Genomic DNA, 26300 nt, shown 5'->3' with positions numbered 1-26300 from the left:
TTACTGATGTTAACGTGATGTTACACAGTGCTCATGTTAAAATAGACAGTAATTTATTATTGATCACATGAAATTGTTACATTTGCACGCAATTTCGCTCGGTGTTAGGAGCTCCAGATAATCTACAAGCAAGTTTTAAACGAGAGACGACGGTTGCGTACAGACATCGGCGTTACGCTTGTTCTTCTGCAGCGGATGACAACAAATATAAAAGCTCTTACCGGAAAATGAATAAAATGCACAATCAACAATTAAGTGGTAATTACACGAAAAAAACCCATCAAGTAAATTACTGAGAGGTTGCTAAGTTACAGTCGATAATGGAGCAATCACACAACGAGAACTAGAAGAGGATAATGAGAAGGCGGGGAGCTCTCCTCCCCACCAAAACGATGTTATTCATATTTAAATGTATACTTTGTATTCGTTTATTAAACATTTTCTTACAATTCAACGGACGTGTGTGGTGATGCTGCTTTGGCAGTGGCGCGTAGGCACAGAACAACAAAAAAATCCACTCGCATTCGTCAACGGCACCGGCCTTAAAAGGGAAACAAATTATAATTGGCAACGTTTCGGGCAAGGGGTCTTCTGCGTTTGTTTACTTGCTGTGAAACAGGGTCCTTCCTGAAAATGTCGCCTTTTAAATATTTTTTCTTTTAACACGGGGTTTTTGACTAATGTGTTTTTTTATCCATCCTCACTGGTTTGAAGCTGAATTAACACCCATCACTGGTGATTAAAATTGACAATTGCAGAGATAGAAACAAAAATCTCACACGAACCATATTCCCTCCAATTTAGAAGCGTCTGCTGAGGTAGCCAAATTAATATACGTGGCTAATGCATTTTGCCATTCTGCGGGTTCCTTAACCTGAAACTTGACCAAGCATGGATTCAACACCCGTCAATCAACCTTATCCAGAGTCATGCCTTTCGTCAGGGGTTGGGTATCCGTACGGAGTGCTAAATAGGACTTAACAAGTATAACCCGTAAAAACAAAGTTTTTCACTCTAAATCCTTTATATGCGTGGCGGCTAGAGTCCTCTCGTCCTCTGGCTTGAGATGGCTGCCACCTATGGGTCAGATGATTGTCTGCAGTATTAAACAATTGGTAATTAAATATTTAATTTGTTTTCCCTAAACAGTGTAAAATTTTGGAAAAAAAATTTCACTAACATTAATTGTCACGCACAACGAGTCTGTGTGGAAAATGTCAACTCGATTGGATCATGGGAAGTGGGTTAAAAAACGACCGAAAGATTTACACGGTCGTAAGCAAGCAAGCAAGCACGCAAGCACGCAAGCACGCAAGCAAGCAAGCACGCAAGCAAGCGAACTTAATATAAAGGATTTAAAAATGCCGTTGACACTCAACCTTAATTACTCGAGGCCTGTGTGCATTGACTGCACACAGATATCAGAAGCACAGTGACGGCAGGTTGAAAAATATCCACTTCTAGCGCCAGATTGGTGCTGCTAAGACGCTGGTAGTGTAGTTTGCAGGCTGTTTTGAGGTTGTGCACCCCGTGTGGCTCCTGGTCGTATGAACTGAAGTTGTTGGTCTGTATGGGACGCACGTGACTGTCGGCTCCCCAACCCCTGTTTTAAGTTGAATACACCAGTTGGTATGTTCTGCATATGAAGGAATGAAGGGTGTAATTTTGTGAAGCGGATTGTACCATCTCTTACAGTAACACTAGCCAACAGCAGAACTTCGATAAGGGCAGGTCTTGAGGGTCACAGATGGTGGAAATATTTCAGCGTTTGCGTTGTAGGTTACTCCCAAGTGATGGTGAAGGGTGATGTCAACATTACATTTTCGCCTTGTAACTCAATGATAAGGATCTAAAAACAGAAACAAAATGACACGAACAAATAGAAGATCGCACTGCCAGCAGTGTACAAGCACAGATACTAACAAAAGTACCAAATTTTGTCATTAACACTCCCTTATAGTTCTAGATTTGAAGTTTTCGTGACTGCAAGGATTCATACTCTTTGGTTCTTTCGGTAAAGTCACATAGATGAAAAAAAACCCTCAATTAAATCACGACGTTTCGGAGGCAACACAAGCTTCCGTCATCAGTAATTTTGCTGTGGCTGTACCACCTGATGACGGAAGCTTGTGTTGCCTCCGAAACGTCGTGATTTAATTTAGTTATTTTAATTTATTTAATATTATTATTATATATTTTTTTCATCTACGTGACTTTACCGAAAGATATTAATAGCATCAATAATGGCCACAATACAACGTCACATATACGACCTCACCTTTGGACTGCGGTACAGACGGAAATGTGATCATTCGTGACTGGGAGCATTAAAATGTGTGTGAATACAGAAGACTTACTTGTGTTCCTGAGACTTGACTGATGGTTACATCCCTGAATATGCCACTGCTATTAATATCCAGCTTAGCAGATGTGATTGTGCCCGTCGCGATACCCAGGACTTTCACCGACTCCAGCACGAGCCCGGCTGCATCGCTTTCTGCGTTGTTGTGTGCAAGCGTTTTACGCAGGGTGCTCACAGCGCCAGTCTGTTCACACCGCACCACCACATCAAGTACAATACATGGTCAGCAACATTGTGAAGCATTGTGATAGCCAAAGAAAAGCAAATCGTGTGTGTGACAATTAAGAGGCATGGGTGGTGGGGAAAATAATTAGGGGGTAGATCTGGAGTGAGTTTTTCGACAGTATGACAGACATGGAGAGGACAGGGAGATGGATAGATGCTTGGAAAAAACAAGACAACCAGGTGAAGATAGAAGCACGGGGAGAGAGAAACAAACAGCGAGACACGTCAAGAGACAAAGTGAGATGGACAGACACAAACAGATACAGACACACTCTGTAAGATACAGATACGAAAACAATCTATAAAGACAATACATAGGTAAGGCAACATATACACATGGAGCATGGCAGAGAGACACAAGTGCAAGAGACGCGTAAGTAGATAATCTCAGAAAGAGGTAAGTTGAGAAGAGAGATGAGGAAATAATGTAAAAAAACCGACAGATAAAGAAAATGTGAGGCTGACAGACAGAGAAATTGAGACAAAAACAGCAGATGCAGATGTTGATTTCCCACGGGCATTTCTGAAAATTTCAGACCGTTCCTGGAGCGTTGCTGGGGGGGTCTCAGGTCTCTGGTCTTGTCCCCATGTGGTCTCACTTGCAAACGGTTAACTTTATGCTCTGCCAAGAAGTAATCTCTGATTTTGGAGATGTTCTCCAATGTAAAAAAAAACAATGACAACGTTGGGCCTGTGTGAGAGACGCCGTTAATGGGTTGACCCAGTCGCATCACCACCTGCTGGTCCTCCTGGCAAAGTGGGGTGCTGCGGTTGGGAGATGTTAACTACGTTGTCTGGTGCACATGAGGTCACGGGCTCGATCCCGACCCTGACGCCTGTTTTATATTTGGAGTTTTCATGTTCTTGCCACGCTTGCGTGGATTTTTCTCAGGGTCCTCCGGTTTTCCCCTCCACATTTAGAATCGACGTACACTTATAGTGTTTGGTTGCTATAAATTTCCACATGATAAGCCACTTCGTTGAGCTATAACTTGTGGCCAGGTCCCTTCTGAAAAATAACTATAGTTCAGTGAGCCTTATCTGGTACAATACAACATTTTTTTTTTAAGTGAGCTATACAAATTAGTTTCCTGGGGGTAGAACTCTTAGTTTAAGGTGGCAATATATCATCCAGAGAACAGAAAATGCTCCTTCTATCTTTACTTTTGTGAATCTGGCAGGCTATGATCGTAGCAGGATCGTAAATGCCGAAAGTCGAGGTAAAAGGAAAAGTTGTCGTGAGATTAAAATTCTCACGTCAGAGCTGTTTCTCGGAATGCAGTCGTCACTCCCACTAAGCCAGGGGTCGGCAACCTACGGCTCCGGAGCCGCATGCGGCTCTTTACGGGCTGCTTCTTGACGATATGTACGTATGTACTCAGATGCATTGCGGCTCTTGAAATACTGAATTTTGTACCGAATTGGAAAGAAATGGCTCTTCTTGTTATTTTGGTTGCCGACCCCTGCACTAAGCCAATCAATGGCCTGCCAGACACACGTGAGCACCCATTAAACTTCCCCGGCATTATTAATCACTCAATGCTTAAGCCGTTCTGTGGCTAAAGTAAGAGTCAGTTTAACACGTAGGCTTTCGCGACCAATGTTATTCATAATCAACGTTTTTGGGTTTAGATCGCGTTATTTATAAATGTGTCGTAACCCTCCACCACCCGACACGGCCAATCAGTAAAAATGTGTCACGTTGACAAAGACAAATAGTTCGCTGCTTTAGCCCACCGGTGTGTTGAAGCCACAACAGTACTCAAATTGTAAATGTTGTGGCTTCAACACACCGGTGGGCTAAAGCAGTGAACTATTTGTCTTTGTCAACGTGACACATTTTTACTGATTGGCCGTGTCGGGTGGTGGAGGGTTACGACACATTTATAAATAACGCGATCTAAACCCAAAAACGTTGATTATGAATAAAGTAAGAGTGTTAATGTAATTAATTTGCCTTCCCGAGACCTGTCCTGCCTAAGCCCCCGTTTATTACTTTTCAAAACAGTCTGAATGATGCCATTAGGCTGATTAAGTTCTCGAATCCATTGTCTCTCGATGCAATTGCAAAGGACGAGTCTGTGCTTCTTTGAACACACTTTGGATTCTTTGGACACTTTATATTGTCTTCAGCAATGTCCACGGCTCTGATCCATGCCACAGCAGGTAATAAACATGAATTAAGAACATTGAAATGTGTCCAAGGAGAAACACGAGTTGGTAAGCATTGCAGAATCCGTGTATGTGCATGATTTTTCATCCTTATTGTATCTCGTCTGCAGAATTGCTCATTGTCGTCTGTCGTTTTCACGAGGCAGATGGGAAACAAAGTTATTTGCTGTCTTTGTTACCCATGCAAGGCAGTCAGAGAAAAATATGAGTTCTTTAAGGTTAAGGCATATCATAATTATACCACACAACCCACTCACCTTAGTGACTTGGAACGCAGTCAAAAAGTATTTCTGTGCTTCAAATGTATCTGTTGAAAAACAAAAACAGAAAAAATTATTGTACTATACTGCAATGCTGCTATCCTCCCTAAGAATGGTACTTAATATATAATATTGCTTTATACATCTTGAACACCTACGTGTGTATTTAAATTACAATACAAAAGAACATATTATTTGGGTCTTTCGGTAAAGTCACGTAGATAGGTTCCAAGAAAATAACAAAAAACTACGACGTTTCGATCGCAACACAAGCGGTCGTCACCAGGGGAAGGGCGTTTGCTTCTAAAGGCTAACCCCCCTATCTACGTGACTTTACCGAAACACCCAAAGAATATGAATTCCGGCAGTCACGAAAGCTTTAAGTCAAGATACAAAAGAACAGTTCACGGGGCAAAACACATCAATGTTTGTATCGTATACTTTGTACAAAGTTGCTGCACTGCGTCTTTGGTGGAGAGCTTTTACCTACAACATCAGCAAGCCAGCGGCATTTGTTAAATAGGCCACGCTGCTGACGACAAAAAATAAAGTGGTTGTTTGCTTTAATAATTTCCTGCTGGAAAACATTGTTCCACAAGACCCATAGTTTTATTTATATATCTATTTTTAAGTAATTTGTTTACTTTTCCTATACTTTGCACTCCTGTTGTGTTTTTTTGTATTGTTTGTTGTTGTAACGTTCTGACCAGCCCTACTGGACACTCGTGAAAAAGAGCTTCATAGCTCATCGGATTCCTCCAGTATGAATAATATTATGATTTTGATATGCTGATGGGCCAAAACGTTATATTTTACGGATTGACGCAAATTCTTGCCTTTGTAATTATGAGTAGCAGCAGAGGGCAGCAAACCCCATCGTTTTACATTACTTATGTAATGTGAGGATATATCCGGTTCACTGACGTATCACAACTCGTCATGATGATTGGCTCTGCCGGTCCTGGTTTATAGCCAATGGGGGGAAGCCTAGGGGCGTGGCCCTGACGTAATGGAAAGATGACAGCTGTAAGTAGAGGATTGGTTCTGCTGGCTTTGGCCACAGCCAATGGGGAGACGAGTCAGGGGAGTGGTCCTGGGAGCCTACGAGGGAGCCTGGAATATTCCATGGAGGCTAACCAGGATTGGTGGAAACGTACCACGTGACCCGGGTATTAAATAGGGGTGGAGACGAACGACACGTGGTCAGAACGGGAACGAATGGAGGAAGGGGGCACGTGTGAGCGGGGCTCCGGGTTGCCACGTGGCAGTGCGTCTCTCTCTATTTATCCCTCTCACGCTGCCTGTCAGCAGCGTAAAGGAAAGCTGTAATGCAAGTTGATTAAAAGACCGGATTCCAGAAGTCGCCTCAACGACCTTTATTACACTTATATGCCCCTGTCTATGCTTCCTGCCTTCACCAAAGCGTATTTTTTTAAGTTGCTGCATCGGGACATGGAATCGAAACCGGTGACCTTTGGGTTGAAAATCCTGTGCGCTGACCAATTGCACCATGGGCAGCTCCCTTAGTTATTTAGTTAAAAAGGTAAACTTATCTTCTTGGTTCTTTCGGTAAGTCACGATGAAGGGAAATAATAAAATAATACAAATAAAACATAATCAAATACAATTCTCACGACGTTTTGGTCACAACGCAAGCAGCCGTCCTCAGGTGAAGTACAGGTCTGTCAGAAAGATAGCGTCTGAATGAACACCACCAAGCTTGGCAGCTTATATTTAAGCTGGGTTAGGGGGGGAAGGGCGCCTTGACAAAGGAATTTTCATATCAACAGATGAATTTAGCATATTTATTGGCAAATGCAGATATTTTTTCCCTTCTACGTGACTTACCGAAAGAACCAAGAAGATGAATCCCTACAGTCACGAAAGCTTTAAATCGAAAGGTAAACTTATGTTTACTGCCAGGCATTTCTATGTATGTGGGAAAATGGTAAACAATTTATGACCGCTGTTTTTTCACGCAAAAAAACCCCAACGACCATAACACACCCGAACATTCACTACTCTATTGGACGTCTGGCAAAAACATGAGTAAGCTGCAGCGTGTACAACATTCTTTGGCACGTGTCGTGATGGGTACTGCAAGATCCGACCATGTCCGTCCGGTGCTCGCTAAGCTGCATTGGCATCTGGTTGCTGACGGAATATGTTATAAGGTTGCGCTCATTACATACAAAGTGCTTGCCACAAACCACAATATCTTGCTGATCTCACAAAGGAGCATAAACCACCACGCAAACTCAGGTCATCCTCGCAGCAGCGTTTTTTTGGAGAACCATCGAATATAGACGGACACCGCATCGCACACTCTCAGATGCGCTTCTGCGGCCGTCTGGAACGCTCCTCCGATATTAGGAAGCCACTGGAGCTATGCACTTTTAAATCTAGATTGCAAAGTATATTTTTTGGAACTGCTTTCTGTGTTTAGTTTGTCGTCCTTCCCCCGCACCTCCGATTAGCACGGTTGGCTCCGTACGGTGCGAAATAAGTTCAACATACATACGACCATAACTTGCCAACTCTTGGAAAAAAAAAACAGCTTACCGATGCTGTCACCATCGTCCCAGAAGAGAGACCCCGTGGCAATCCCCGAGTCATCCGGTGCCACAATCAGTGACATGGGCTTCTGGCGACTGCAATCCACATCACGGCAAAGAAATGAACACCCAACACGGAATCAATCAGCATCTTTATTAATCCCGGAGGAATCCGATGAGCTATGAAACGCTTTTTCACAGATGTCAGAATCTGAATATTTATTTATACTGGAGGAATCCGTGTGGGAGGTGGTGGTATCGGGGTGAGCACTACGAATTAGGTGCCCTGAGTATGCCGCTTACAATCGTGGTGCATGATATCCACTATCGGTCTTGGGACTTCCCTGGGCTGACTCAGCCTTAAATATCACCTGTACTGGGAGAAACAAAGGCTGGCCAGGCACGGTGCTGGCCGCACCAGGACCTCATGCGCCATGTTGGCCTTAATAGATGCTCTCTTACAGCACATGCTCACGACATTATATGTAAGCTATATTAAGGGATCTACTATATGTCTTTGTAGAGTAGCAGATATTGAGTATTTAGCACAATGCTAAATTGAGGTCAATTCAGCACTAAATACAGTGTGTGCAATTAGTGGGGCACCACGGTGGCGAGGTGTTAACTCCCTCGCCTGGTATGCAGGAGGTCGTGGGTTCGATCCCGACCTTGACGCCTGCTGTATATTTGGAGTTTGCATGTTCTCGCCGTGGTCACTTGGATTATTTTCCGGATCTTCCGTTTTCCCCCTCCACATTCAGAATCAACGTGCGTTTAGAGTATTTGGCTGCTATAAATGTCCACATGATGATAAGCCACTTCGTTGAGCTATAATTTTTGGCCAGGTCGCTTCTGAAAAATATCTATATAGCTCAGTGGGACCTTACCTGGTAGTATTTTTTTTTTAAATAAGTCGGTGTGAACATCATTCACGAGGAGACATTTGGCTGAGCGTGGTGCCACCTACACCGCTCCCTTATGTCGGTGCCAGCCTTACTAGGTGTTCATCAACAATACTTCCTCCAGGAGTATGTAAGGCCTATCAGGAGACCTTTGGGCTTGCTTACGTGGGAAAGTAAGCGTCTGTGCACACGTGCGCACGATGCGATCCAACGTACCTGTACTTGGTTGTGTTGGCCGGCTGCTGCGTTGGAAGGATATAGCCTCCCCGCACGTGCAGGTTAATCATGTCCCAGGAAGCATTCATCTCTTTGTACTGCTTACGCTCGGTCAGTGGGACACCCTTCATATGCAATGAGATCGAGGGAACAGGATAAGGATTTGCATTATTCGGGTTCATCTCAAAGCGCCTCACATCACCTCTCAACCATTTTCACTGCTTTCGGGATTCTGTCCAAGAGAAACCCTCAAGTGGCATATTTTTTTACACACTGCAACAAAGTATGCAGACACATTACCTTGCAAATGGTTGTAGTCTGCCAGTAGACTACACCACATTATAGCTCACATTGGACAAGTACGTATAGGCCAAGCAGTGCCAATCTTTCTTATGAAGTTCAATTCATCGGCCTCTCCACAATTGAATGAGTGCAGGGCAGTGATCATTATCATGGTGGTTATAAGTCAGTGGTGGGAATTCCATATTTCTATGGAGGGGACCAGGACTGCCCATAGGATATTCCATCTCTATTTCTGAAACTTTTTTTAAGCCCTGAAGGAATGATGGACTAATTGGACTTCAACTCAGATTTGAACCATTTTTGTTGCAAGTCAAGTGCTCTGACCACAGGTGCCACTTCGCCAACTCTCACCTCATTGCAGACGCAATAATGAGCATCATCATAATCATTAAAAAACATGATAGGAGAGAGTTCTAAAGTCGAGTGGTCTCAGTGAAGGCGGAGGAACACATGTGTAATGGCATCGAGGGATGAAACTGCATGTTACGTGGAACCGGCCTGTATGTCAAGCACAAGACGCGCTGCTCACACCACCTATACAGCACGGCAGCTGTAGGGCATTGCACTCCGTGTGCAGTGTCAGCCCCTGAGGGCGAGAAGGCGAGAGCGCCTGGGGCGGCGCAGGGGTGACAGGGGGCCATGGCACTCCGGATGAACCCGGAGGGCCTGGTGACCAGAGGTCCCAGCCTGGAGGCCCCCAAAGAGGGGGCTGGGGGACCACGGGACCAGGACCAGGTCCTTTTCGAAGGCTCGAGAAGGGAGGCGTGGCTCGGGTCGGAGGAGCCCCGGGATTGGGGATAAAAGCCGGACCCCCGAACGGATCCAGCAGCTGTTGCAATACCGAAGCCAGAAGCCGTCACCCAGAGAAGACCTGCCCAACTACGGGACCCGGACCCGAGCCAGGGTCCGGCCCGAGATAGCCAGCCCGTGTGAGCTAGGCATAGCCAGCCCGTGTGAGCTAGGCATAGCCAGCCCGCGTGAGCTAGGCATAGCCAGCCCGGAGGAGATACCTCCCGAGGGTAGCTAGTGAAGGGGCAGGCATACCCCTTCGTGGTTAGGGTTTAATGTTTCAATAAACTTGTTGTCTCCAAAGAAGTCTCTGCCTCCCTCGTGTGAACCACTACACATGCAAGAGATCAGGCGCAGTTCAGAACGGACGAACGACGCATGATGCGTGGCTCACCGTGTGATAGTCGTACCAACGAGCGTCGGGCACGTAGCCTCTCACAGTCACCTTTGCCTGTGAAACCACAGCACAGTGGCACATGCAGGGTAAACGCAGTCGTGCTATTTTGCATCAACGGGAAAATATATTCTTGAACAGTGGAAAATCTCTGTGGGTCACAAAACGTGGACTCTTTGCGGAAATAAGGCTGCCAATTCACACCAAAAGCATTTGAAAAATACCTTTTCACCATAGGTGGCATATGGCAACAATGAGTAGTCCACTCATGATGAACAAGTATGGTCACCAAGAACTGTACCATAAACTACCACATTGAATGTACGTTTTAAATGTTGACGACCGCTTGTGTTGCGATCGAAACGTCGTAATTTTTTTGTAATTTTCTATGAACCTACCTACGTGACTTTACCGAAAGACCCAAATAATATGTAGGTTTTAAGTTAATGCTTACTTAATTCGGGCTCAAGTAATACAATACATTTATGTGACCGGCAGTGTGACAGATAACAGGCGTGCCCCGAAGTGCGGACCAGGATTTTGTGGCGTGATCATCCGAAGTCACTGCGACACAGGGTGGTGCACCGCTCTCTGCGGGACATTCTGAAGTGAAATCTCGTCGTAGATGGAAACGATGGCAAACAAACTGCAGAAATTAGATGTTTTTAAATCCTTTACATTAAGTTCGCTTGCTTGCGTGCTTGCTTGCTTGCTTACGACCGTGCAAATCTTTCGGTCGTTTTTTAACCCACTTCTCGTAATCCAATCGAGCTGACATTTTGCACACAGACTCGTTGTGCGAGACAATTAATGTTCGTGAAATTTTTTTTCCAAAATTTTACACTTTATAAGACAAAAATATTATATTTAATTACCAATTGTTTAATACTGCAGACAATCATCTGACCCATAGGTGGCAGCCATCTCAAGCCAGAGGACGAGAGGACTCAAGCCGCCACGCATATAAAGGATTTAGAGTGAAAAACTTTGTTTTTACGGGTTTACTTATTTCTCCCCAATTCCTTGGCTCAGCGCTACAACTCCGCACCTGGGTCAGACCGTCAGCGATGAGCCCGATCATCGGTCCACGTTGCTTTAAACCAGTGGTTCTCAACCTTTACTGCAGTCTGCACCCCTTTGGTTCTCAATCGTTAAAACATTATAATGTTAATAAATACATAGGGTTTGATCTTGATTTGAAGATTTCGTGACTGCAGGAATCCACACTCTTTGGTTCTTTCGGTAAAGTCACGTAGGTAGAAAAATAATAGATCACGACGTTTCGATCGCAACACAAGCAATCGTTATCAGGTGGGACAACCACAACAAGAAAAAACTGCTGAAGTAGCACTTCAGCAATTTTAAAATAACACGTGGATGTAAATAACCAAAAAACTAAAAAATTCGTGCCTTTTTGTAGCAGACGCTTATGTGAGACAATAACAAATATATTGATGATAATTTACAATTAAAAAGTGCTATTTGTGAGTGCCACTAACATTGTAGGGTTGTGGAATAATGTAGTTTGTGGGGCCGAGTTTCCGACCTTGAAATTCTTTTTTAAAATGTCGTAGGCACAATATTGTGACCCTAAGTGAAAAAAATATGTAAATTTGTGACGATCCTAAAATGTAACATCATAGGCAGTGGCGTTTCTTCCATGATGTCGTACCTGTGCTTTTTGCTGCCAAAGATTCCATCGCATGTCAAAATTTTGACGATCACTTTTGTTTGAATTATAAATAAACGTGAAAATGTGTGCATTAAAACGATGGTTTACTGTTGGAACGTTATGTCAAAATTAAAACACGCAAACAATGACAATTATTTTAAAATTTCCAATATTTAAATTTGAAAATACCCCCAAAAATTGGTCTGAAAATCCTAAACTACTATCTCTGAAAAAATGTTAACTGAAACGTTTCCCTTGGAGGGTTATGTTTGTGTTCATCGTGTAGACGTGATTGATTTGGTGACGATACATACCTCCTCCAGCACAGGTGTTATGAGAAGTGCTGGACCCCAAAGGAACTGCCTGGAAATTTCCCAGGTTTCACTGTCACTGAGAAACCTGCACATCAAAAATGAAAGCACAACGGAAAACTTCGAGTTAGTGATGTCATCAGTGGCAGCTGAGCCGTATGCAGTGTGAGACAGCGCCCCCGTTGATACATTCACTTGAAAAAAATGATTCACTACGGTATGAGCTTTAGTGGTTTATAAGAAATAGCGATACACTACTCTGCTTCTCCTGACGCAGTTATCTGGGCTTCACTACCTGAACGTGAAATTGTAGTTGTTAGCTCTGCATCTACATCAGCAGCCGTACAAAAAAAGAAGGCAGTGATGAGTTTTAACCGAGGTGTTAGCTAACTTGCAAAATAATTAATGTCAACGCTGATGATGTTAATACTAATAATGCCCTGGCATGGACCAGCGGTAGCACGTTTGCCACTTGTTGCGAGAGGTTCGCAGTTCGAACGTGGCAGGCGGCCCTGGTTATTACCGCCAGTATAGTAACAGTAATGTACGTGTCGTCTGTCGCACGATGGACGTTAAGTATCCCGAGACGGCATTCGAAAAGAGTGGGCAATGTTGCGTGCTGGTGTCGTGGTATGAAAATTCAAAATTAGAAAATTATCCGCAAATGGCTCCCAACATCGCCCCCTCTCTACCGTGACACTGCTGCAGACTCGTGTACGTGAAAAAAGTGCCTCCATAATAGCCTTCAGCTATAAAAATGGAGCGAATATGAAATGCACTCAACTGTCATTATTATTGTTGTTGTTGTGAGTGCATCAACGTGAATCTCACTCGTGAAGGAGGGGTCGCACGACGGTGGAGCCCTGGGCGTGGGCCTCGTGCATGAGCGTGTAGAGGTATGGAAGCAGCGTGTAACGGATCTCCAGCACTCTCTTGGACATATCGGCAAACTCTGTGTCCCAGGCCACGGGGTCTTGCCGCTGAAGAAGAATTTGAAACAAGGAAGGAACAAAGATAAGTAATAATCGAGCACACGCGTGGAATTCCGAAATGCTTTCCAATGTGAGAATGTCCCCGGAAGTATTACTTTTGACATAGATGCGTATTTTGTATGACATATGGATCAAAAATGTGTGGGCATTCCGACCTCCTTTGGCTGTCATCTGAGGAAGGTGAAATACCCAGGAAACCCCTAGAAGACTAAATTCGCTCGGACCGAAGCCTCCACGATCAGTGAGTACAGGATATTGAATCAATAAACCATCACGCAAACTCCAGTCATCCTCACAGCAGCAGTATTTGGCTAACCATCGAACAAAGACAGTCACTTCGTCGCACTTGTTCAGATGCGCTTCTGCAGGGTTCTGAAACGCTCTTCCCTCCGATATAAGGAAGCAACCGGAGCTATGGACTTTTACATCTAATTTAAAACAAATTTCTTTAGAACTGCTTTTGTGTTAAATTTGTTGTCCTTCCCCCCACACCACTAATTCGCACTGTTGGCTATGTACAATGCGAACGAAGTTCAATGTACAATCTGACCACTTTGCGTTGAATTCTAACAAGTATACTGAACTAGGAACTGGGTGCTCCAACCCAGAGAGAGTATTTGGCTGCTATAACTTTCTAAATAAAAAGCCACTTCTTTGTGCGATCATTTGTGGCCAGGTCGCTTCTGAAAAAGAGCTAAATAGTTCAGCGGGCCTTACCTGGCAAAATAAAAAAATTGTAATACTTTAAGAGTTGTTTTAGTTCCAATTTCGGCCTAATTGTAGTTTGTATAGGATCAATAGTATATTGGCGTTAAAGAGGGCTTTGCCAGAGAAAATCTGTTATGGTACCATGTCAACAATTATACTCCAGCCAACACAGTTTTATAAAAAAAAGAAAGGTACAAAGTCGCCCTGGTTTGCACAGCTGTGATTCACCGTGCATGTGTGGTGCCTGCACTCACGATGTTCCCCTTGCCATTGTGGTTGCGAGAGTATGGGTAGAAGGCCCCCAATTGCATCCAGCGAGCACACAGATCGTAGTTGGAGTCCCCAAAGAAGCCACAGATGTCAGCGCCCGTCTGAGCACAAAGTTTAGACAGTGTCTCACACGGCACATCACAAGACAAAATTAAAAGACACGACGCACGTCAAACCCGCACCACACACCTGCACACAGATCACACCATCACCCCCTACTGGCAAACTAATGCCCATTAGCCACCTGGTGCTGCATTCATCTTGTGCCACGTAGGGATAGCTGCCACTGGTGGGGTTCTCCTTTGGTTACAGTCCAGCGAGGCGTTAGAACGGTTGAGATGAGACGCAATGTTGAACCTCTTTCGCACCGTGCGTAGCCAACCATGCTCATTGGAGATGATGAAATTGTGCTACGAGTGAGATGCCGGGACATTTAATGACCGAACTGAACCGAAAGCGCACTGAGGGGAGGAACCTCATCGCTGTTGGTAGCCAGTGGTGGACAGTCCACATTCCCATGACAGAGAGCAGTTACTTATCACGAATTCTAAAATGCACGTGATAAAAATGTTCGCGTTAAAAATAGCTCAGTCGACCGTAATTTTTTAAAAAAGGATTGCCCCGCAGCACGAATGCAAACTTACGTAAGTGATGCCAAACAAGCTGAACTCCATCATGCCTTAAACACAAAATTAGACAGGCGTTAACGACAGCATACGAAACACATCAGTGTAAACCAGGCTTGGCTAAAAACTTAACAGGTAAGTAAATCGGTTACATTTAAATCTAGGAATTCACAGGCCACTTGTGACACAGGAAAGGAAGGAACGGAATTAAATGGGGGAGGCATTTACCCTACTGTGAAGTTACAGGCTCACAATAACGACGACACATACGTTATTTGTCCAGGAAAGCCTCACAGATTATCAAGACTTGTTTACTGAAGGGCCCTGGATTGGGTCTTCATGCAACTGGGAAGAAATTGGAGTCGGCTAAATAAACTTCTGCTTGGGTGTAAATAACACCTGAAGGTCGGCACACACGGGTTTGTCATTGTACTTGCTGCATGACCATTTTCTGGCCACCTCAAAAATGATCAGTGAGTTTGGGAGTTTCTCCGAACTGCGTGACCCACCACCAACCTTTGCCTCCAGAGCGTGGGATCACAGGTGTGTGCCACCATACCCGACTTTAACGACACTGTGCAGCTCTGCAATGTGCTTTCAGGTTGAATTTAGTTCCTGAAGTAGCTGCCAGAACGTGGAGAATGTCGGACATTATAGAGGACAACAAGCGGTGAAACCCAAACACACATGGAAGGGTTACACAATTCCATCGTTATTCGCGAGGGATACGTTCCGGAGATGATGATATCGGCCTACAAATATCGTACGCACAACATCTGCGGATAATTATAAAGCTTCGAGAAGTTCCCTCTCTCTATATCTTTCTCATGTCTTCATCTCATCACATTCCCTCTCACCACTTTAAGTCATTATTTTACGTCATCAATTTATCTAGTCATTTTATGACATCACTTAATCTCTCATCACTTTATCTCATCTCTTTATTGAATCACATTCTCTCATCACACTCTCGCATCACATTCTCTCATCTCTTTATCTCATCACTTTCTCTCAACGCAGTCGTGTAGAGTTCCAGATGCGATTCACGGAGAGTGAAATATCGGTGATAGCAAGTTCGCGGATAACGAGGGAATACTGAGCAGCACAACCGTGGGCAAACAAAAAACTGTGCAGTCGTATAAGTTACAGTTTTTATTTTTTACGATGGCACTCACCAATGATGGACTTGTCAAGGTTGTCCCAGCGAGCAGAGTTGTCACCCAGCCAGTGCCCAGACCATTGCCCGCTGCCAGGGAAGGTGGACCTGGTCACCACGATTCCACGCTTGCCCGTCACGTTGTGCAGGGCGCTGGAGAGACGCGAGGAAAAGGAATGTACACAGGCGATCGGGTGGTACGTCTGGCAAAAAAACGTTAGCAACCTGTGGTGTGTATAGAAAATTATCTGGCACGTGTCGTTGACGGGTACCGCGAGATCCCACCGTGTCTGTTCCGTGCTCGCTGAGCTGCATTGGCTTCTGGTTGCCCAACGAATACATTCTAAGGTCGCACTCATTACACACAGAGTGTTTACCACAAATGAACCCCAATACCTTGCTGATCTCATCAAGCAACATAAACCATCAACACGTGAACTCTCGTCACCCTCGCAGCAGCAGCTTCTGGCTAACCATTGAACAAAGATAGTTACCATATCGCGCTTTCAAATGAGCTTCTGTGGATGTCTGTAACGCTCTTCTTTCCGATACTAAGAAGCAACTGGGAGCTATCCACTTTTAAATTCATATTGTAAACTCATTTGTTTAGAAATGCTTTTTGTGTTCAATTTGCTTTCCTTCCCCCGCATCTCCGATTAGCACGGTTGGCAATAATGTACGCTGCAAAAGAAGTTCAACATACATACGAACACTCATCGACTGCTGGATGAAGGCCTCCCCAAGCAACTATCATCTCTCATGGTCTCACAATGCAACACCCATCCAGTTCCTAAACACAAAGCGGATCACGTCGCTGCATCTACCCAGGTGGACGTCCTCCTGGGCACATTCCCTCTTTTGCAGTCGCTCGCCTCGACTACCGTACCCACCGCACACTCCGATTAGCACGGTCGGCTACGTACGCTGAAAAAGAAGTTCAACATGGCACGTACAATGCATTGGGCCACAGGGCTACTGGGCCAGTTGCAGTGTAGGGGGACTCACTCCAGCGTGGGCTTGGTCTGAGACCAGCCGTAGAGGTTGTGCACGTTGTAGTGCTGGACCTTCGAGCCGTCGGGAAGCTCGTGCAGTGCTTCCATGCACATGGTCTTGTGCTGGAGGCCCCAGAAGACGTCCTGTTGGGTTAGATCTGCACATGGGGGTTGACAATGGCAGTTGCAGGGAGGTCCCATCGCACAGTGTGCTATAAAGCGCTTCATAGCTCTTCAGATTCCTCCAGGATAAATACATATTCTGATTCTGATATGAATTCGATTAAGGCAATGCGGACCAATACTAACGATCGCGTAAAAATCCCCGCTCCACTTCCACATCTCCGCATGCAAAAAAAAAATCAAGATTCTCTCCTCGTCTTACGTGCGATGTCTCGTCTGTTTGTACTGAATTTCTGTGCAATATCTTCTGAATGTATGTTTGATTATTGCTGTACCATCAAACAAAGATGGTCACCACATCGCGCTTACAGATGCGCTTCTGCGGCCGTCTAGATATTAGGAAGCCACTGGAGTTATGTACTTTTTAATCTAGATTGAAAATAATTTCTTAAGAACTGCTTTTAGTACTTTAGTTCGTTGTCTTTCCCTGCACCTCCGATTAGCACGGTTGGCTACGTACGGTGCATGAAATAAGTTTAATATACATACAATACAATTCTCCACACATATGGCTGTGTTGACTCCACAGGAAAATGTAAGGCAGACAAAAATACAAATACTGTGTTTCCTACCTTGTAGTTGTATACCTATGCTGTGAATCCAGGGGGCTTGATGCATGACAATTAGCAAGTGAGATAAATAACTGTAAAATATGGGTCAGGCGCTCGATGAGAGTGTACTACTGGCATTACTCCTTTGGAATTATATTTAGAAAAATGACAAATATCTGTTGTGATACGGGGGAGGAATATCGCAGATCATGTTGGGTTATCGTATTAGCCGTGGGGTTAATCTACTCCTGTTATTTGCAAAAAAAATTGTGGGTCATTGGATGCCGTTCCGTGTTGACCTTTGGGTAAATTCGTGGCTAACAGCGGATGATTGGATGAATAGGGCCGCGGGTAAGTGAAGTTCGCCAACAGTACAGGTCTCGCGAAAAATAGGCATCGCTGGTAATAGGGTTGCACCATTGGCCTTGTTGTTGATAAACTAAACTATTAAACAATTTATTTTTTACCAGGTAAAGCCCACTGAGCTTTTTAGCTCGTTTTTTCACAGATGTCCAGTAGCGGCCGGTCAGAATGTTAAAACAATAAATACAAGTACAAAGCTGAGGAAAGGTAAACAAATGACAATAAAGTAAAAAAATACCATTATTTTACCAGGTAAAGCACACTGAGCTATTAGCTGATTTTTCAGAAGCGATCTGGCCACAAATGAAAGCTCAACAAAGTGGATTATCATCACGTGGAAATTAACTGCAGCCAAATACTCTAAGTTCATGTTTCTAAAGGGGGAGGGAAAAACCGGAGAAACCTGAAGACAAAATCCACGTGACCACGGGGAGAACACGCAAACTCCAAATATACAGCGGGCGTCAGGCGCAGGATCAAACCCACGACCTTCTTCATACCAGGCTAGGTAGTTAGCATCTCGCTATCGAGGTGCGTGTGTGTGGTGCAGGCAGGAGGTGGGGTAACACAAACGCACGTGGCATGTACGGAGGCTCGTTCAATTCCGTATCTTCACATCCCGACGTGGACCCGTGGACAAAGCTCGCCGGTTCGTTCATGTCCTGTGAGCCGGAGAGAGAATGATGAGTGTCAGGTGGAGTGGAGGGTTGCCACCTGTCCTTGGTTTTTGTTTTCCAGGATCATTCTCCTTTTTGAGGTTAGCTGTTCTGAAAAGTTCGTCCAAGTGTTCCTGGGATATTCGAAGTCTTGGCTTATGTTAGCTGTGTATTAATACACCGCACATGGCAATTTTTTTTCATGTAAGCTGCCCCTCTTCCAGTGTTGTGGCATAAGGATGTGTGTGTAGAGGGTGCTCAATGCCTCAGCAACTCAAATGTCTTAACATCTCATTCAAATTCCGGCTTAAGTTTTTTTTTTGCCAATGCGACTCACTGATGGCAGCTAGTCCCCGTATGTGGCACAATGTGAATACAGCACTGGCCTGTAAATGCAATGTGTTTTTTTCTGAATTATTACATTTGGCAGTAATTAATCAAATATGACAAATTCAGACCATGATGTCATATATAACATCATGGAATCTTTGACACCCTCTACGAAGCATATTTTTGGTTCTTACACCCGCACTATTGACTGGGGTGACCGCTGGGGTTTAAACCGCGATCTTATGTGGTGGGGTAGGGGGGGCCGCAGCAAAAAAGAACGCAAGAATAACGCAGCTCGGTGCCCTTCGCCGAGCGCCCCGAGCGAAAGCGTGCTTAAACTAATGGGAACGCACGATCCACAGTCCGTCGAACTCCATGCTGTCGGCTGGCGTTGTTGGGTTCCGGTAGAACTCCTCGATCTCGCGCTGCCACCACCGAGCGGTGCGATTGTGGAAGAAGTCAGGCATGGCAGCGTACGCCCGGTAGTGCTGCGTGGCGCAATGCGGGGGGGGGGGGGGGGGGGATGAGAGGCAGGGGTACAAAAATACAAGTTAAGGTCACGAGTTCAAAGCGGCCAATGCTTTTGACGTCACCAGAATCAGAACGTGTTTTTTTTAACTTCCTTTTATTATTTTTTACCGAATATTTATTTACCCTGGGGGAATCCAATCACAGATGTCCAGTAAGGGGGCGGTTCAGAACGTTACAACAACAAAGAATACAAAAACACGGTCGGAGTGCAAAGTATAAGAAAGGTTAAGCAAATCACTTAACAATTTTTTACAAACGTAACAGAAGGCACCAATATCATGTTTATTGTCCTGAGCCAGTTGCAGAAATGTAATATACCTATGACAGGGGTGAGTCTATCCGTAGAACAAGCGCCTTTGGCTTTGCACAAGGTGGTACTCATTTTGTTGACACCAAAGCTTGCATGTATATACAGGGACTCCTCTACTTATCAACATTCGCCTTACGAACTTTCAGAGATGTGATCAAACCTGTCCGTATGTCCAGTTGTCTGTTCGGACCGAGAGTCGTAAGTTCAACTGCCGCGCAATAGATTACGGTGGTGGCATCTACATCTGCAGAACGTGAAGAACCAGTGGAATCTATATCTGCAGAACAAGAAGAAGAAGCAGTGGCATCTACATCTACAGGAATGTATGTAACTTTTAAAGCCATTCCCTGTGTTTAGTGTACATGCCGTAAAACATGTTTTGATTTGACAGGAGCAAAGTTGGATGCACGTACAAATCGACTAACGAACAGATTTCTGGAACCTAACTCGTTCGTAAGTAGAAAAGTCCCTGTGTGATGAATTTCTTTCACACCGTACGTAGCCAAATGTGCTAATTCGAGTTGTGGATATGAACTCATGACCCTCCATTGCGAGTCATTGCGCTTTAACCACTGCGCCACTCAGCCAAATCAATAGACAAAGGGAAGCCGTGAATTGGAATCAGAGCCCCAATGCGTGTGTGTAACGCACCTCAACTTGAAAGTCCCAGTCTTGAGTATCATCCACTTGAACGTTAGGATAATCAGGCCACACCTTCACACAACAATCCATTCAGACACACACGCTCCGTGTTAATTTGAGAGTTGCTGTTTAATTTCACATTGGCGTTCATATTTACAATCAAACATATTTTGGCAGTCTACTGTGTTGTGAGCATTGTACATTTTTACCTATAGCTTTGGGTTAATCCCAAAAACACATCAGTATAATTATGTGACTCCTTGCAGACATAGGTTTCGGTCAATATGTAAAAAGGTCAGATATGTCAACATCAAAAGACAATGGTATTTACACTTTGCAAATATAGGTTAGTGGACAAAAAATGAAAGCAAACTGCTTTAAACATGGGGAGGGGAGGGGGAGATTTAGTTGACTATGCTAGTAAGTGAATGCACGTGAGATTAGGCACATCTGAATAGGTCAGATTTGTGAACATCCAAAAAAATCATAATGACACCACGCCTTTACACCCCCGTGATGCATTTGATGTTGGGTTCCGTTTGTTGTCCTTCCCCCGCACCTCCGATTATCACGGTTGGCTACGTACGGTGCGAAAGAAGTTCTACATACATACAGCACAACTCCAAGAAACTACGCGGTAAAACACAATGTATTTTAGGATTACCTTTCCAAACATGATTTGTCCATCTGGACGTTTCATATAAACGTCATTTTCCACACCACGAGTGTATGCAGGATATGGCTCAGTCTCATTCGCAGCGATTGCTGGATCCTGGAAAGTAAAATAACAATGGTGACGTTTCACCATCAACATTTTTGAGTGCATCTTTAAAAAAAAGACACCTTGATTCATGACGCATTGCATGTGTAAATGGCAAACAAGAGCGCCAGCTTGGAAATCACCTGATGAAGCTGGTTGTAATCATCAATGTCGTCGTCAAATTGTAAATGTTGTGGGTTTACTCTCGAATACACCGGTGTGCTGAAGTAATAATGAATTGGTACATTTTGTTTACGTGACACACCTTACCAATTGGTTGTGTCGGATGATGGCGGGTTAACAACACATTTATATTCACGCAATCTAACCCAATAAAGAACCCTGTACTATGCATAATATTGGTGGTGAAAGCTTCCGCGTTAAACTCCGTTTGCTCATGGCTACATTACCCCCCCGTGCTCACCAGGATGATGATGATTCGCATGCCCTCGTCGTGCATGCGTCGGATCAGGCTGGGGAAGTTTCCAAACTTTTCCTTGTTTAAGGTGAAGTCCAACTGCCTCACCATGTAGTCGATGTCACCGTACTGAGTGTCCTGTGCGACGGAAGAGGGCCGAGAGGCGTTGTCAGGAGACCACCGCGTGGACTCAACTTTTCAGTTGGCATTAACCTTCATTGCAGTAGACCTGGACTGAGGATAAAGCAACTCAATGCATTACCACCATTCTGATTTATGTTGCTGACACAAGGGCATTTATAACTCACGCTATGAACGTACTTTTACGAAGACGATAATGCATTCTGCATTGAACATCGAAGCAATAGGTGGGGCCATCCTGTCACCCCATGCCTCACTCACACTCACTTTTCCTACGTAATAATATTCACAATTTACCAAAGATAAAAGATGTTCATGATAATAAGACAAGGGCCACCGTAAAGCCTTAACAGACTGTTGGGGCAAGTGCTGTTAGCGAGCACCTATGAAGGCTGGCACAGTGTTAATGTTGACACATCACACCAGTTACTCATTTGAGGCTGAGTCGACCTAGAGGAGGCCCAGGACCAATTAAAAAAATCGTCACTGGTGTTGGCCGTGAGCGGCAATCGAAGTCGGGTCGCCGGGTTCTCAGCGCAGCGTGCTAACCGTTGCACCACCGCTCCCCACAAAAAAATCATAATAAGACTCCTGAGATACACTTAACACGGCCAAATGTTTTCAAGTGTAAAGATGACGTGTAGGTTGACGAGATAATATATGCCAGAGCAGTAGATCATGTGTACAAATTGCATAGGCGACGTCTGTCACTCACATAGGGGACGCCTGCTGCCTTCATGTCGTTGTAGAGGTTCAGGATTTCCGTGTCGTTGGCGTAGCCGTAGCGGCACAGCTGGAAGCCCAGAGACCAGTAAGGAGGCATGGCCGGGCGTCCGATGAGCTGCAAAGGAGGCACGACACGAAACGATACGTACACCGCTAACGGTTATCGTTAATGACGGTGAACGGTGGCAGTGTAGAAAATAATGCCCCAAAAGTATTTTCCAAAAAGGTGAAAAAAACGTAGCCTTGAATCTGCTTGCCCTTGACAAGTGTTGGCAGAAGGGCCTCCGCTAGAGGGAGCATTAGAGGGCAATTTGGTCTGCCCTTCCGTGCAGGCCAGAGGTGATTAAAGAGGTGGGAATGCCCACAATTTATCCCAGTATACGGCACCTGCCGATCAACTCAAGTGAGTTCAACCCATTCGTACAATTGGCTGGAAAAGGGTGGGGGGGATTATGCAGAAATTCTAGATTTGAAGCTTTCGTGACTGCAAGGATTCATACTCTTAGTTTTTTCGGTAAAGTCACGTAGGTAAAACATGAAATTAAAATTAATAATTTTTATTTATTAATTAATTTTAAAAAATGTATTAATTTTAATTTCATTTTTTACCTACGTGACTTTACCGAAAAAACTAAGAGTATTATGCAGAAACTTGCAGTTTTTTGTAAAACCGCTGCACCAGAATATTGCATTGAACCAGCGATCTCTGAATCACAAGTCCTGTGTGCTGACCAATACACCATGGCATTTACCTTTACTTTCGATATCGACGAAATGAAGCTATTGGGAATCTGGTGTCTATTCCATCGTTATAGGCGGGGCTTTTGGGAACGAGGGGAGGGGCATTGTGGGATCGATCAGAGAGGGGGGCGGGCACAGATGCTCTAAAGGCAGAGTTGTGGATGACTATGGTTGTAGACGCTTTGGGGGACTAAACGGAAGGGCTGTTGGGGATAGATCAAGTGGACAGTGTTAGCGCGGTTGGCTATGTATGGTGCAATAGAAGTTTAACATACATACGTCTGTGGAGATGGGACGAGGAGGAGTTTGGGGGATGTGTGAATTGGTCCACGCAAAAAAGAAACCCGGGCTTTTTGTGTTATTCGGTGAAATTGTGAACAACAGCCATATCATCTAATCGGTATAATCATTGCGTTCACCGCAGCTCAAAGACTCAGTCCCTACAAGGCGTGTGGTGAAGTTAGGAGATGTCCTATGTTCTGCTCGGCACTTGGAGGCCTGAAGACCAGAATCGGTGATTTTGTCGACAATGTGTTCAGGGAGGCAATTCCATATCCGGACAGCAGAGTGAAGGGAGCTTCTGTCCAGGGAGCAATTTTCTGGCAACTGGGGGGGGGGGGGGGGGGGGCAAGTGCTGCCCATCGTTATGACACCAAGGTGTAGTAAGGCATTCAATAGTTTGGCGTGAACACGTTGGCAATTTGCCAACCGAGCCTCTGTCCTTTTCTCGACACTTGCACCAATGTGTGCGGTAGTATCGTGTTAAAAAATACCGCCCCATAGTAGGCTGCCCTTCAAAACTGATGGGAACGTGAGGTTCTAGGTCTGGGCTGTGCGGTGGATGGGGCGGCAGAGTTTAGCTGCCACTGTTCAATGGTTAAGCCCAGTGGCTTTTGTTCGATGGTGAGCCAGCGGCCGTTGGCGAAGCATCGAACAAAGACGGTCACCGCATCACACGTTTTCAGATGCGCTTCTGCGGCTGTCTGGAACGCTCTTCTTTCCGATATTAGGAAGCCACTGGACTTTAAAATCTAGATTTAAAACGAATTTCTTTAAAAAAAAGTGTTTTTTGCGTTTAGTTTGTTGTCCTTTCCTTTTCCCCGCACCTCCGATTAGCACGGTTGGCTATGTACGAATGCGAAAGAAGTTCAACATACACACATGATGTTCTCAGGCTCACGTGAGTGTATTGCTCTTTGTATATCAATATGAATATGCCAGGACTTACACTTGCTCGTGTACTGCAGGGTGTACATCAGTGTGAACACAACAGTTCTTATGGCAGTGCACTTCAGGGTGTGTATCAGTATGAAATATACCAGTACTCATGGCAGTGCACTGCAGGGTGTATATCAGTGTGAAATCTACCAGTACTTACGGCAGTGTACTGCTGCGTGACTTCCTCTGGGCTGGGTCCGAGTGTGAAGTAGAAGTCCAGGATGCCCCCCGTGGTGCGGTAAGTCACCGCTGGGTTGGGCTGCAGAACAATGTCTGCTCGCACAGCAGGAGTGACATTAAGGCTGTGCGTCACAAACGCAACTCACACACACACACGTACAAATGCAAAGTTCCTCCGTATAGCATTGATAGACTTGTCGAGGCAAGTGTGTTTAGCAAATAGATTATACTGGTAGGAACCTCCTGGTTACACCAGCCCACAGGGGATTATTGTGTCCGTCCGTCCGTCGTGCATCCAACAATGGGAGGGGTGGGGCTGGTTGGAGAGGGGAGGGTGGGGAGGGGCTGGGTGGGGCGGGTGGGGAGGGGCTAGGGTGGGGAGGGAGGGAAGGGTGGGGAGGGGCTGGGTGGGGAGGGTGGGGCTGGGTGGGGCTGGGTGGGAGGGGTGGGGCTGGGTGGGTAGGGGCTGGTCACCCCGTGGTGCCCTTATAAAACTCAACGTTTAACCTACTCATGCCGTCTTGTGCCCCCCCTCACAGTTGGCCATATTTGCACGTGAATTGCGTCGCGCGGTTTGTTCAGATGGGTTTCACTGCCAAGCACTTTGAGGCCATGTGAATTGCATCGCGCGGCACGTTCAGATGCGCCTCTGCGGCCGTCTGGAACGCTCTTTCTTTCCGATATTAGGAACCCACTGAGAGCTCTGCACTTTTAAATCATCTAGATTGACATTTAATTCTTTATAATTGCTTTTTGTATTTAGCGTGTTGTCCTTCCCCCGCAGATACGATTCGTGTGGTTGGCTACGTACGGTGCGAAAGAAGTTCAACATACATACAAGTGTCGAAGGCTAACTAAACACTTTTACGATGACGACAATGACAACACACGCTTCTCACCCATGGCATTGCTGTTGAAGAGCAGAACGCTGTGCGCATTGGCCCCATCCTCCACCGACATGTAGTAGGGATGCACCCCATATGCGTTGGCTCTGTACTGTGGGTACACAGCACACACACAGAATCAGAATATTCATTTTAAACTGGAGGAATCTGATGAAATATGACGCTCTTTTTCTCTAGGTGTCCTGTATGGGCCGGGCCAGCGAGTAATGAAGCAAACATTACAAAAGACAAGTGGAGTGCAAAAGAGCAACAATGGAAACCAAGTCACTAAATTGAAATAAATTATAAATATAAGTATTTTAGTTTAGTGCGTAGGCTTTCACGACAAATATTGTCCATGATAGGTTTTTTTTTTGGGTCAGCTTGTGTAAATATAAATTTGTCGTTAAACCCGCCACCACCCAACACAGCTATTTACTAAGGTTTGTACATTTTGTGGGTTTACTTTTCAACGCACCGGTGTGCTGAAGTAGTAACGAATTGGCACGTTTTGTTTACATGACAAACCGTACTAATTGGCTGTGTCGGGTGGTGGCAGGTCCAATGACACATTTATATTTACATGATCTAACCCAAAACCTCTATCATGGATAAATGCATTATATAAGTCCGATTTATCAAGCTTGGTTGAAGGCAGCAGAAAACAACAACAAAAACAGTTCCAGGCCACCACCAAGATAATAACTCCCAGCAGTAACTTTGAACTATTTATGCCACAGTCTTGTTATAAAGTGCACAGT

The 26300-nt window shown here is 44.9% G+C and overlaps 1 protein-coding gene across 2 annotated transcripts in view; it reads right to left on the bottom strand.

Annotated features, from left to right (window-relative positions):
- Positions 1-36: 36 nt before the first annotated feature.
- The window catches only part of LOC133357558 (sucrase-isomaltase, intestinal-like), a 341356-nt gene continuing 315092 nt past the window's right edge, over positions 37-26300 (bottom strand). For both annotated transcript variants that reach the window (XM_061575541.1, XM_061575542.1), the window contains exons 29-48: positions 25555-25651; positions 24636-24748; positions 22506-22631; positions 21656-21787; positions 21136-21243; positions 20481-20543; positions 19342-19476; positions 18580-18664; positions 16919-17063; positions 15933-16066; positions 14776-14810; positions 14116-14232; positions 12993-13141; positions 12165-12249; positions 10179-10235; positions 8693-8817; positions 7582-7670; positions 5017-5066; positions 2358-2546; positions 37-1849 (exon numbers count right to left, since the gene is read on the bottom strand). In XM_061575541.1, coding sequence (XP_061431525.1) covers positions 1781-1849; positions 2358-2546; positions 5017-5066; positions 7582-7670; positions 8693-8817; positions 10179-10235; positions 12165-12249; positions 12993-13141; positions 14116-14232; positions 14776-14810; positions 15933-16066; positions 16919-17063; positions 18580-18664; positions 19342-19476; positions 20481-20543; positions 21136-21243; positions 21656-21787; positions 22506-22631; positions 24636-24748; positions 25555-25651 — 2103 coding nt within the window. In that variant the 3' untranslated portion in view covers positions 37-1780. The remainder of the gene's footprint in view (positions 1850-2357; positions 2547-5016; positions 5067-7581; positions 7671-8692; positions 8818-10178; positions 10236-12164; positions 12250-12992; positions 13142-14115; positions 14233-14775; positions 14811-15932; positions 16067-16918; positions 17064-18579; positions 18665-19341; positions 19477-20480; positions 20544-21135; positions 21244-21655; positions 21788-22505; positions 22632-24635; positions 24749-25554; positions 25652-26300) is intronic.

Source organism: Lethenteron reissneri, chromosome 58 (assembly GCF_015708825.2).
Source record: "Lethenteron reissneri isolate LAM-NWPU_2019-01 chromosome 58, ASM1570882v1, whole genome shotgun sequence".
Taxonomy (NCBI): Eukaryota; Metazoa; Chordata; class Hyperoartia; order Petromyzontiformes; family Petromyzontidae; genus Lethenteron; species Lethenteron reissneri.
This window is presented reverse-complemented; position numbering and strand designations above follow the sequence as displayed.